Source organism: Ptychodera flava, chromosome 17 (assembly GCF_041260155.1).
Source record: "Ptychodera flava strain L36383 chromosome 17, AS_Pfla_20210202, whole genome shotgun sequence".
NCBI classification, from domain to species: domain Eukaryota; kingdom Metazoa; phylum Hemichordata; class Enteropneusta; family Ptychoderidae; genus Ptychodera; species Ptychodera flava.
Window position 1 is genome coordinate 375,239 of NC_091944.1, and position 14,468 is coordinate 389,706.

Consider the following 14,468-nt stretch of genomic DNA (forward strand, 5'->3'; position numbering starts at 1 on the left):
TATATACCACAGAAGGTGAATGGAAGAATGAGCCAACCCTGCAACTGGCAAGATGCAGTCTATCTGAAAATTGTTGGAAAATTGCAGGTCGTCTGGTTGGGGCCTTGATCTTTGAAGCGGGAGTCGTGTATGTACTACAGTCAGTGAGAATGTTACAGAATTATTGCAGCCTTTTTAAAATGCCTAGCCCTAAACTCCGGGTTGTGAAAAATCATAATTTGCAGAAAGACAGTTAGATAATGTAGTCAACATTGAACTATTAAACAAAATTACATTACCCTCATCAGTGTCAATAGGGAGGTAAAACCTGATCAAGGTACCTATGTTGCCGATGTTCGCCATCAAACCTAGCCTCTCCTCAGTTAATGACCGTGTACACATAGGGACTCTTGCTCCTTGTTTGTTTGTTTATGCATTTTTGTTTATTAGTTACGTATGATTATTTCCATATACAATAAAGAATCAATAAAGAGTTGTACATTTGTAATTATGTTTGTCAATAAAGACCAGGAACATATTGAGTTCCCTGCGGTGTACGCTGAGAGCTTAGAAAATAGCAGGGAGAAGCCTCAGACTACCCTATTGCTGCTACATGTACGCTGTGGTGTACATTATCATGTCTGACGCGAATGCCCTGTCTTCTCACAAACATAGACAATTCCCAGAGGAAAGGGCCTAGCAAGCTCAGTGTAGTGGTAAATGTAAGGGCTCCCAGCCTTCACTATGTCTCCCTGGCCCCGTAAGTTCCAAACCGCACTCTGAACCCAGCCTAACAGTGAATTTGCCCCTGGTTTGATGCTGTATTTGACTTCAGTTTTGTAATGAATTAATGGTACAGATATCAGACCTGAACAACTGTACATAAAGCCTGAACAAAAAACCTACAAACTTTACACAATGATATTAATAGCTGAGGTAAAGAGCCTGATTCCCTTAGTTGTACAAAACATATTGAATCTGTAGATTGTCATGTCAGAGTCGGATTGATGGAATTAGAATGTAACTTGAAATTATAACGCAGTTCAGTAAGTAGAGCAATTTAGTCAGCTACTAATTAGGATAGGGCTAGAGCTTGCTTCATAGAAGTGGGACCTTGTCCTGGGTGGGTTGGCGTCTGTACACAATGGTGCCATGCTAGGCATCGGGCAAGCTACATATACTCTGGAGGTGCCGCCGGTCACAACACACAACCATGCCACGCAAAGCAAGGAAAGAGCGTGCTCTCATTGAAGTATCACTATCCCAACACCAAATTGAAGGCACACATGTACACTAAACCAATCCATGTTTGTGTTGTTGCAACCCTACACCACTAATCTTTTCACCATAGCGGACTACCTGAGATCTTCAAGTTAGTACCCAGTGTGTTGACTATGGCTATAATCAGGGGGATTGCAGTCTGTTGTTTTCCATATCTGATATCATGTCACATGACCAAAACGTGGCAAATATGAACTCTGACGTTTCTGGACAGGGTGAATTTTCCACAACTTTTAAGTGAAATACACTACTATAGAAATAGTGACCACCACACCATTAAGGATTTTTGGAAATAATGAATATTGATTTATGTGAATCAACTAAATTCAGAAATACAAAAAGTAGATATACACATTAATTTATATCAATGCTATTAAAGAAATTACATCCCATGTTGATGAAACTCCTTTGTAATTGTTCAATAAGTCAATGAGAGTCTTGCAAATTTGAATGCACACTGCATCATTGATACATCTCATGTAAGTCCATGGTCATGCACCACTGCAAGGTGTCCACACCAAACTGACCTCTTGGTGGCGCTGTACTAGGAGTCGGCTGAACAAGCAGAGCCATATGTAACTGTGGTTGAAAACCAGTTTCCAAAGCCTGATACATTCATCGTTTCAGGAGTTCATCAAGAGTTTACATCAGTTTACTTGCGATGATGTGAAGACCTTTGTGTAGCTTGTCTGTTTCTTCTTTCAATGGAGTGTTTCAGAGTTGAGTTGTCTTCTAAATCTCTCTTATCTACAGGTTTCTTGTTTCCACAACCAGCCACTGGACATCTGTTGATATGAAGTCAGACAAATTTGATTATTCTACAGGCTCTGTACATAGGAAATACTGAAAAGCTTTCTCAGCATTCTAGGAAATATATTTACAGAAAAAAACAATGTCAAGAGCACTTCAATCTAATTCCAAAATTCACAATAAATCCTAAATATCTACCACTTTTCATATTTTCAAGATTGTATCATAATGCCATACTTATTATGAGATGCTTTGATGAATGCACAGATAGCATCTAGGAGGGTACCTGACAATATGGCCACAAATATTCAGCTTCATATAGAAACTGAACATTGTATGTCAGATCACAGAAATAACTATAGCTACTGGATAAACTGAATCTTCTGCTCTTTTTGTTGTAATTCCTGTAACTCAGAGCAAAATGCTTTCGGTAGAATATTTTGACTGACTAACTCTTCTGTTATCAGTGACCAACACTGTATTACAGTTCATTGTTTGAGGAAGCTATTACGTGTAAAATTCGATTAGGGGTGCTCATAAAATGGCCAGAATTTGAGATGACTCTGTTTTCAAGTAACTTCAAGGTCAACAAGGCTTGACTTGTCAACACTAACACAGCTTACATTGTTAACTTGATCCATGAGAGTAGAAAATAGATGATATCTTTTAAAAGACAAAATGCATACAGATGCAGATACTGGACTTTCAACATGTGTATATGTATGGTTTGGCTAAATTTACAAAAAATGAAAGATATTGATTTGTATCTTTGGAGTGTAATACACTGAACTCAATACCACTTACTTTCTTCTGCCGTGTCCTCCAGCAATGTGCTGCAGAATAGCTTCCCTTTCATAACTGTGATGGCATACTTTGTTCTGCACTGGGTCAACCATCTCTTGCTGTGTGATTGGACACTTTGTATTCACTGTAGCTTGTGACATCATCAGATCTTCATCACCGGGATCTACTGAAACCATCTGTGAGGGCGCTGTTTCACCTGATCAAAATTGAAGATGGACATATATAGTAAATTATGGAATTTTATTTGGAGAGGCAAATGAGAAGTTATAAAAAGGGGCATTTTCATTCAAAGATATGATGACTGTGGCAAAAAAGTGGTCGACATTGAAGAAAGAATTAATGGACTCCAATTAAAGTGGCTCATGAAATTATTCGAGAAAAATCCAGATAAAGGGACGTCTAAATGGGCCAACTTATCAAAGCGTTTCATAGCGAATTTTGACAATAAACTGAATAGTGATTATCACTATCTCCATCTGGATTTCAAAGTCAACAACAAACGAACCCCAATGGTGTATGGAGATATGTTAAATACCTGGAAGTCACTTAGACTTACAAGAGTGAATTTACCAACATCAAAACAGAATCTTCTTGGTGAAGTTCTGTGGTATAATGACAATATTAAGAATGAAGGAAGTGTCCTCTTTTATAAAAATGGTCAAAGAGTGGAATTTTAAGGCTTAAGGACATCTGGAATGATAATAGGAATGACTGGCTTCAATAATGGGAAATAATTGCAAAAATTAGAGGAGGTACAAATAGATATGTGCAAGAGGAAATTAAGACAAGAGAATGAAACACTCCTTAACGCTATTCCAGATTCCTGGAAAGAAATTATCACTTCTAACATCAAAAATGAAGAAATCTATGATATTTTGGACTCAGAGAATTATGGTCTGACAAAAAATGATGTCCAAACCAAGTCACTTTATTGGAAATTAATGGATAATAAATGGCATGCAGTCAAAGGTCAAACTGGTCAAAAACGGGCTGAGAATCTAAGTCTCACTGACTGTTACAAAACTACTTTATTCAGTCGTCTTAATTCAAGAGGAATTGTTAGCAATTCAGTAAATTTAAATTGGAAGATTTTCCATAGAGGCCTAGTCACAGGCAGCTTGGACAAAACTTTTGATTTAGGGATTGGAAGTGCCATATTTGTGGCCAAGAGGAAACACTGGAACAAATCTTATTTGAGTGTAAATATGTAAAAGAAATCTGGCAGAAATGTATTTCTTTCTTTGTAATTTTCTGTAATGTACAGACCACTGAGACAAGGTGTGTAGTGGTCTTTAAACAATAAATCATTATTATTATTATTATTATTATTATTTGTCAGAAAACACAACTTTGATATAAATATCAATATCAAAAGATTAGCAATTGCCGGAATCGAAAATGATAATAACGCATCTCGAATGCATTCATATGATGATCTTTGTAATTAAACAGCTAATTTTTCTTTATTCAGACAAGTTGCTTTGTAATTTTAACGCATTCACAGTTACGTAGATTTGTTTTATTTGTGACCATGTTGAAATAAATTTATCTTTTTCAAAAAAAAAGATGGACATATTGTCTCCATAATCAAGGAAGAAATTTTACCTTTTAAAAAACATTTACATATCTGTTGTCAGTTAAAAGAGTAAATATTAAAAAGGAACAATAACTTTAACTTTTGGTAATTTTGTTCACTGTTTTGTTTCCAATGCCAACAACAGTTTCTTGTTCTACTTCAAAAACCATGTTTAGCTGATGCACATTATTCAGCTTGTAAACTCAGACTGAACGTGTAAACTGCATTGTTATTGTTGATTGGAGAATTACAGTCCGGCCTACAATTTGAATGTAATGTTTGTTTATTTATTTATTTATTTATTTATTTACCGTTATCTTGCCATGACTTTCAATGCTTATGGTTGGTATACATATCATGTTGTCATGACTTTTGATGCTAATGGCTGGTAGATATATTATCTTGTCATGACTTTCAATGCTTATGCTTGGTATACATATCATGTTGTCATGACTTTTGATGCTAATGGCTGGTAGGTATATTATCTTGTCATGACTTTCAATGCTTATGGTTGGTATACATATCATGTTGTCATGACTTTTGATGCTAATGGCTGGTATATCTGTAATTGGGCTTTCACTTTATGAATAAAAGTTCAACTTCTCAAGAGCAAAAGAGGGTCTCATAGTCTCACTGTAGTATTGATGGAAGCTTATGTAAGGTTGGTCTGGAATCAACAGCAACAACACCAGAGATACTCATATAAAACTTTGGCAGTAAATACATCAAGAGATTTCACAGGAAGTTGTCCAAAGTAATTTTAGCAATTTAAAGAATGCCAAGGAATAACTGTGAAACTGATTGTAGTCTACAATTTTGCAGATTGTGAAGGCATGTACTTCAAAAACACCTGACCAATGCCAATACAGCTTTGTTATTACAACTGAACAGTCATGGATAGCAGAGTTCATTATGACAATAGTGTTGATCATAGGTGATGTCATTTATCTCTCATTAATGTGTAAAATGTCCACATTTTGAGCAAGAACGATGAAATAAAACCTGCTAGTGTCACAATGGAAACAAAAAGCCAGACAAATTAATGGTTCAGCCTGCAAGCTGAAAGAACAGCCATGCATGCAACAAAAAAATTTGTCCGAATTTCAAGCAGTAGTGTCCGATGTTGCGTGCATCCAGCTGTATTTTAGAAACAAACCTGAAATCGCTATCAGCGCTATTGAAAGATCAAATCTAAAGGGGAAATATGACAACTGAAACAGCTGTCCTATTTGTTTTATGATAAAGAGTAATATCAAATAAGATTCTTTGCCAAACATTTGTGAAAGAAACCAGACAAACATGAATGAAGATTCAAATGACTCAACTGATGAAATTGGCAAAAATATTTCATCAAAATTTGATCAAATTATGATAGAGTCATCCCTACAAAGGTATATTTGAGGTAAATTTGAAAGCAAAAAGCATTTTCAAAGAAAACAAACTCTTTTCTGCCAAAAATGAGGACATTGTAGATTTAGAGAAGAAAGTTTGAGGTTATTACCTGGATGTTTGATCTGCCAGAGTTTTTCATTGAGTTCTAGGATTTTGGGATGACGTCCCAAATTAGCATCACTTGTATTAGCGCCCTCTAGAGCTGATAACTCATGTTCTAACATCGTTTCTACGTCAATGTCCTCTTCAATGGGAGTTGCTTTGATCTGGAGAAAATAAAAACTACAAGTTTAAAGTGATGAAGGTGATGCTACACCTTATCATAATAACGTTTCAAAATTAATCTAGAACTCAATGACAGCAATACATATTATGAGCATGCAGTCACCTAACTGAATGCTATGCTAAGGTCTGCACTTTAGAAGAGCACCTGTTGGTCATTTGTATATTTTGGGGGCCAGTATGAAATAATGAGACCTGTGTCTTTATCTGTTGTTTGTCATTAAGGTTGATGCTAAGTTTGACATCCACTCTTCTAGATATATTCATCCACTATCCACTATTTCACTGTGTTTAGTCACAGACCTCAAGGGTCTATGGTTTTGTCAGCCATTCCATGTTTTCACTAATGCATCTGACTCAAATAACAACAATTTGACACAAACATAATATGACTGACTTTTACAATTTAAGTGTAGATGTTTTCTTGTACCTTTCAGATATACTTTTTGCATGACACAACAAACAGAAAGACACAGGGAAGCCATATTATTATGAAACTATTCTTTGTACCGTTGGTGTCCATATTTTCCACAAAATTCACATGGAGTGATTTGAATCACACTGAGAGATTAAATTTAGCTGGAAATGATTTTGTGAGTTTTATATCTTATAAAAAAAACCCCAGTTATCAGACTCACCTGACCTTTGACCCTTTCTACAGCTTGAGTGAAGTTTGCTAAATCTTTTTCCATTAAGGCATATTCTTTCATTGAGACTTTCAGCTCATCAATTTGTTCTGTTTGATTACCTGTGTGAGAGGAAGAAATACATGTAAATCATATCAATTTGAAATCATTTATTCCACTGACAATAGATAGTGTATCTTATCAGAATTTTAAAAATTGACAAAATAACTTTCATGAAAACTTAAATCAGATAGTATGTCTGTGCATCCATTACTGGGTTCTCTAAAGTTGTTGTACTTGTTTGGTCAAAAACTATCAAATGAAACATTATTCTGCAAGACATCACTTTCTTGCCTAGGAGCTCTTTGTAGTTTTGATATTTTATCCCAAAACTTACATGTCTGTCTAGTATTACACTCTGGTTTTCTGTCAAAGCCACAAAACTATTCATTTGGCAGTAAAAGGATCACAGCACAGGAAGAAAAATTATGTAACTCCCATCTCCATGTGACATATTCTGGCAGAGCTACACAGTATACATATAACCAGCATCTAGGAGACTGATCTGTTTGCCTCAATGGGCAAGAATGGACGGGCAAATTCAGTGTGACTGCAAGGGGATGCTATAATGTAATTTTACTTGACTGTGTCCTTTCAGCTGACTCCAAAGCACTGTTATGGTTTTGACAGGAAATAAGAGAACAATACTGGATGTAAGTTTTTGGGTTTTAATACCAACTGGACATTTCATTTTCCCATCTGCAAAGTCAGTAAAAAGCATTATCATATACCCATGCCCATATTGCTACATCCTAGTGACGTTCAACGTAAAATATCAGCTGTGATATTTCACGGTAAACGTCGAGATACATGCACGATGAACGTCATCAGTTTAGAGTTTTCCCGAATTACATTAGCAGTTTGTTGGTAAACAACGTAAACAACAAAATGGCTGCCGCTCCCCGCCTGGGAAGCGATGTCGCCGACGTAAAATCTTGAAGGGCTTCGAGGAACACGGGTATTTCTGGTTGCAAAATACGGAAATATCACGTTGAGTCTTGAAATGTTTTCCCATGGTATTTTTTTGGTCAAGTTCTAGCAAACATTCTGCCGTTCGCACGGCGCTGGCAGTGTGCACGGTAGTGAGCGCCTGATGTGACAGCGATGTCGTGCGCGCGACGACTGTTGACATGGCAACTCTAAAGGTAAACTAACAAAATGGCGTCCCCTCTCTCCGCGCGAGCTCCGGGCCGTACGACGATCGAAATCAGGATAGATTTAAAGCTGAGCAGTTTTTGATCGTTACAGTTGTAATAGCATATTGCACCTTAAAATGTTCCTTCTGTATGACGATTTTTGTATCCCGGTGTCTTTCTTCTTGGGTTTCATTGAGATATGGACGACTTGCAGCGATGTCATGCGTGATGTTGACATCTTCGTCGTATACTTTATGAATGAAGCCTGTTCACATAAACATTCTGATATTATGCGCAAGGCGTAATAAAGTAAGCCTCAAAATTAAAGGTTTTTCGTTCTATTAGTAAAATTCCCTAAAATTATGGGCATGGGTATATGATAAATCGGTTATTACCCAATATCGCCTGTTCCTTGTGTCGTATCAGCATTCGTGTCATTTGTGCTGCGTCAGACACTCGACTTCGTCTCGTGTCTGACGCAGCACAAATGACACTCATGCTGATACGACACAGGAACAGGCGATATTGGGTAATAACCTCTAAGTATTGAACCACAATCTGTACAGTAGTTTGAATTATGAGATTTTTAATAAAACGAGGACAACAAAATTCTACTAAAGTCACTTTTGTAAATTTCTGCTGATTAATTATAATTCAGTACATGTAAATATGAATTATGTTATCATGATGCTTAAACGTCAATAAAAATTTAACAGTGCATATTTTATGGTCGAAACTTGGGCTACAAATACCAATTGCTGTCAGTGGCTTGAATCCAAATAAAACAAATACGAGATTAACTTCAGCATAATTTTGTATCCCTTGCCATAATGATTCCCTTGCTTATCAGTGATTACTGCTGGGCAGTCCGGGTCAACTAGTCTCCACCCTTATCTTTTGACAAAGCCTTGTTATTATGTCCTTCATGAATGAGTTTGTACAGTGTGGCATGTGGCATAAGTAACTGTCAGGAATTCCAAAACATTAAGTAAACTATTGTCCACAGTCATAACAGTATCACAAGAACCTTAACCTACTTGTAATTGTACACTTTGTATCAATTTTACACCCAAACCTACATACCAACAGGGCTATTTATGCTGTATTATCAAAAGACAAACCTTACCAGAACTCTCCTCTAAATCCAAAGCTACATCCATACACGCTGTCATCCCAGTGCTGATGAAATGGTTCATTTTCTGAAGCTGACTAACTGCATTGTCTACAACTGTAAAATTGACATCACTATGGAATACTGATGGATTTGCCATGGTGACAGTACAGATGTGTTGTCAGTATGTCTGGATGTTCCTGTAACACAAATGGGAAATTTTACACATATACATTACGGAATGGTCAGAAAATGTTACATGTGAACAGTGTACATGAGTATCGTTAAGAAGGATCTAATATGATTCTCTGTAAATAATGTCAGATTAGGCTGATAATGTCACAAACTGTCAAATGTAAGTGACACTTTGCATTTGAATTCCGACTAGTGCTACTGTGATGAACAGGTTTGTATTGTCATTAAATATTTTTCAATCTTGGCAATGCTCATTACCAAATACCAGTGGTGACATTTAAAACAAATGTCAGGATACGCACAACATAGTTGTCTTTCCCTTTGCCCAAAACAAAAGACAACACATGTCACAACAGTAAGTGTTTAAATATGAAAATGTAAGTTTCTATTTCCTAAAAGTGCAATGAGATCCATCTCCCATGAACAAAGGTCTGTATTCAGTATGGTTATTGCACTTAGAACAAATGATTTTTATGTAAAATTTTCTTGAATTAGAGACTTTTCTTGAGTCAGTGACTTGCCAATTTGCTTTGAGGCTTCAACTGATGTACTTACTACAATGCGTTGAAAAGAAAAGTTTTGAAGCATTGAGAAATACCAGTATGGCAGGATGAAAAATGTTGCATATACTTTGGACCAGAATGTTCATAAAGAGTGTATTCACATTTTAAAACCCTGACTTTACTCATGTTGTTGTACGGTATACACGAGGTAACATGAGTGCATTTCACATGGAATGATGTGGGACTAACAGAATCCCTCATACCAATGGACTGAGATCGAATGTCTCACATTCTCTGCAGACTTTGACTCAGACTCCTGTGAGACAGAAATTCCCCAATTCATATAAGACATTCCATCTCTGCCAATTAGGGTGTTGAATTACTGTATTTTTTCATGTCCCTTCAATACTTCAAAAAATTGCTATTGTCATATTTTATTGTAGAACACACCATTATCAACAATACCTTTCTTTGATTTATATTATTCCCTTTCCTGGGAATCCAAAAACATAATCAACATCCAGCAGTGTTTTTGTGAAAGCTGGTACCCCGGTAAATGTTATCGGGGTTCCCCCAGTCCTTTTACCGGTAAATGTTGCCAGGGTTCCCCAATCCCCAGTCCTTTTACCGGTAAATGTTATCGGGGTTCCCCCAGTCCTTTTACCGGTAAATGTTGCCAGGGTTCCCCAATCCCCAGTCCTTTTACCGGTAAATGTTATCGGGGTTCCCCCAGTCCTTTTACCGGTAAATGTTGCCAGGGTTCCCCAATCCCCAGTCCTTTTACCGGTAAATGTTGCCAGGGTTCCCCAATCTTCAGTCCTTTTACTGGGTTGCCCTTGGTATATCAATGCAATCAGATAATACAGAACAGCTGAAATATCATTGGGGTTACCAAATCATTTACAAACAATCCAGAACCTTAGCAAAAATACTGTCCACTCAAATATAATGCAGTACAAAAACATGTTTATACTGATTAAAGATTTCTTCTCACTGCTTCAAAAATATTCATAATAATTTAGTAATGTAGTAGTCAAAATAACCACGTGGCATCATGTTTTGGTCAATTTCCATACATATCTGTCACTAACACTGAACAGAGACTGCACAAACCAATTCACTGTGAAGTGAGTCATCTGTCTGCACTATAGTTTCATACATTACGCAATCGCCCATTCCTCAAATAATACACATGGCTTGGGGCGTAGAAAGGACAAATGAGCATTTGTCTCATGAAAATATATTTCACTCGCGCAACAATAGTATGAGAACAAATCGATCCTACACTAATTTTCTCTCACTCCCAGCGTACTAGGGATGTGATAATACAAAGTGATGTGATAATACAGAGGGATGTGATAATACAGTGATGTGATAATACAGAGGGATGTGATAGTACAGAGTGATGTGATAATACAGTGATGTGATAATACAGTGATGTACGTGATATACAGAGGGACGTGATAGTACAGAGTGATGTGATAATACAGTGATGTGATAACACAGAGTGATGTGATAATACAGAGTGATGTGATAACACAGTGATGTGATAATACAGAGGGATGTGATAATACAGAGTGATGTGATATTACAGAGGGATGTGATAACACAGTGATGTGATAATACAGTGATGTGATAATACAGAGGGATGTGATAATACAGAGTGATGTGATATTACAGAGGGATGTGATAATACAGAGGGATGTGATAACACAGTGATGTGATAATACAGAGGGTTGTGATATTACAGAGTGATGTGATAACACAGTGATGTGATAATACAGAGGGATGTGATAATACAGAGTGATGTGATATTACAGAGGGATGTGATAATACAGAGGGATGTGATAATACAGAGGGTTGTGCTATTACAGAGTGATGTGACAACACAGAGTTATGTGATAATACAGAGTGATGTGATAATACAAAGGGATGTGATAATACAGAGGGATGTGATAATACAGAGGGATGTGATAATACAAAGGGATGTGATAATACAGAGGGATGTGATAATACAGAGGGATGTGATAATACAGAGTGATGTGATAATACAGAGGGATGTGATAATAGAGGGATGTGATAATACAGAGGGATGTGATATACAGAGGGATGTGATAATACAGAGGATGTGATAATACAAAGGGATGTGATAATACAAAGGGATGTGACAATACAGAGGGATGTGATAATACAGAGTGATGTGATAATACAGAGGGATGTGATAAAAGAGGGATGTGACAATACAGAGGGATGTGATAATAGAGGGATGTGATAATACAGAGGGATGTGATAATACAAGGGATGTGATAATACAAAGGGATGTGACAATACAGAGGGATGTGATAATACAGTGATGTGACAATACAGAGGGATGTGATAATAGAGGGATGTGATAATACAGAGGGATGTGATAATACAGAGGGATGTGACAATACAGAGGGATGTGATAATAGAGGGATGTGATAATACAGAGGGATGTGATAATACAGAGGGATGTGATAATACAGAGGGATGTTATAGTACAGAGTGATGAGAGAATACAGAGTGATGTGATAACACAGAGTGATGTGATAATACAGTGATCTGATAATATAGAGGGATGTGATAATACAGAGTGATGTGATAATACAGAGTGTAGGCCTATACAACTCAGTGATTCCTTTTCTGATTTTATCTTATTCACACTTTCAATTTTTTGAGAATAAACAGTTCTGCTACACAAACAGGATGATGTCAAACATACAAATCAAACAATATAGGGTAGTACCACAACTTTGTGGCAAGGTTACATCACAAAATTGGATTGTGATACTGTATGAGACTCATGAGGAGAGAAATAAACTTCATAAATTATTACATACATAAACACATAACTACCCCAGCTAAAATGTGTTATCTTGAGAAGAGTTGGTCCGCAATTAGGTAGTTCACATCAGTTAGAGAACTTGATGACAGTAGTACCAGTCGTCATGATCCTAACACCTTGATTTCACAAGACATGATTTTCACGATGATTTTCCCATTGATTTGTCATCAAGGTGAATTTTCGAAGTGTCAAGAGTTTATCATGCTCCTAAATGATGACACAATATAATGCTCATATTGTGTTGATTTCTGGTAAACTTTGCATACTAGATAGCCCTGCGTACAGGTCTGTGTGTTCCCAGCGTTATACGGCCTCCACCACCGCCGTATAACGCCGGGAACACACAGACCTGTATGCAGGGCTACATGTATACTAGATAGTTGATCTTGATGTGGTCATTTTTGAGGGGTCATTTGTCTTTTCAGAGTAGCTCTTCATGGCAAGGCTGTGTTAGCTGTGGTGGGAGGCACAGCCAGCGGTAACATACAGCCCTGTCATGCATGGGCCGCAATACAGAATACTGTAGCTCGACGTTTTGCCTGAGTTTGTGGGTCGGACAGCAACCCACATACCACATAACCAGCTAGCTAATAACCAGGCAAAATGTTGGCAGTGAAACTTAACAGGTGATTGTGACAACGATAGGGATGAGATCGCCCGACATCGTGCGGACTTCAATAACATTCCAAAACATTCAGAAAAATAGGTATAACGAGGTTTGTGAGTCGAGATGTATTCTCAGAGTTCCTTTTTATGGATAGTCAGGGATAAAATCAACCAAAAACATTCAATAAAATGTCACTTACTGGACGTAAACACCATCTGAAATTTCCGCGCGTACTGTATCGCGTGGCTTCTCGCGAGATTTTTATTCCAAGTACACATATGCACATGCGCACATATTGATTTCAAAACTTGTTTCCTGTAGTTAAATTATTGGTGTTGTGACTGTATCCTATGTACATTTTGTAAAGTGTTGAATACTGGCACCATCATGCCGGACCAAATCACCGTTACCGAGTTTCTGGAAGAGACGCGGGAAGATCTCTCTTCTCCGACAACGTCGAATTTTGTTGGGAAAATGGGACTTTGCCGCAATACCATTTCCGCTCTTGAAGAGGTGAGTCCATTATACAGTACCACTGTCCCATCGTACACAGTACGCTGGTTACATCCACTGGTACACTATTTGCTACCAAAAACATAATTACTCATGAGGTGTGTCCCCGCTTTATTCTCCATGACGTCACGTATAAATGTTTTATTTTTTTAAAGCTACCACTTCAGTTTTCTTTCGCCGCGAAAAAAGTGAAAAGACAACGTTATTTTTGTGGTGGGAATTTTATCGTAACTGCGGGTACGGATTTTCGTTCGATCGGCGACCATTTTCGGGAATGTTGTGTGTAATTGTCTACCGTCCATTAACAGTAACGTCGATAAATTTCCGGACAGGAAACCACACTCGTTCGCATGACGTATTTTGAATCTGCGTTATGTCCACCAAGTCTTCTTCAAACTTTTGCGTATAGTATTTAACAAGACGGAAAGTCAAGTATTGGTACGTCGAGTAGACTCTTCTACATAATCTCCATCGGTTGTTGTTATTGACCGACAATCGGAGGATGTACGGTACAAGCTTGTACAATATTGTTGTTGCAAAGGAAAAGACACAGACACAGTATTAAACGAACTAATGAAATATGTATATCTGTATTACTACAGCCGTATGGTCTAATTTCAATTTGACCCCCAAAAAGACTTTGCTCCTGCAAACTTTTATATAGATTTGTGACCCATACGGGCAACCATGTCAATTCTTGCGGATCGTACCGCTATGTTTGTTCATAAGAAGCAGCATAGCATCACCTCCATGGTTTGTTGTACAATTCATTGACCCCCAACAGTGC

At 37.4% G+C, this 14,468-nt stretch overlaps 2 protein-coding genes across 2 annotated transcripts in view; one reads left to right on the forward strand and one right to left on the reverse strand.

Moving 5' to 3' along the window:
* Nucleotides 1-1,543: 1,543 nt before the first annotated feature.
* On the reverse strand, nt 1,544-13,453 carry LOC139115083 (E3 SUMO-protein ligase NSE2-like). The gene is made up of 6 exons (XM_070676969.1): nt 13,368-13,453; nt 9,013-9,197; nt 6,703-6,812; nt 5,892-6,048; nt 2,815-3,010; nt 1,544-2,045 (listed from the first exon to the last, which is right to left on the reverse strand). Exons 2-6 carry the CDS (start codon nt 9,155-9,157, stop codon nt 1,913-1,915), a joined length of 741 nt encoding a protein of 246 aa, XP_070533070.1. The 5' UTR covers nt 9,158-9,197; nt 13,368-13,453; the 3' UTR covers nt 1,544-1,912.
* Nucleotides 13,454-13,458: 5 nt separating this feature from the next.
* LOC139115080 (arf-GAP with SH3 domain, ANK repeat and PH domain-containing protein 2-like) overlaps nt 13,459-14,468 on the forward strand; it is a 63,037-nt gene continuing 62,027 nt past the window's right edge. The window contains exon 1 of the mRNA XM_070676965.1: nt 13,459-13,681. Coding sequence (XP_070533066.1) covers nt 13,556-13,681 — 126 coding nt within the window. The 5' untranslated portion in view covers nt 13,459-13,555. The remainder of the gene's footprint in view (nt 13,682-14,468) is intronic.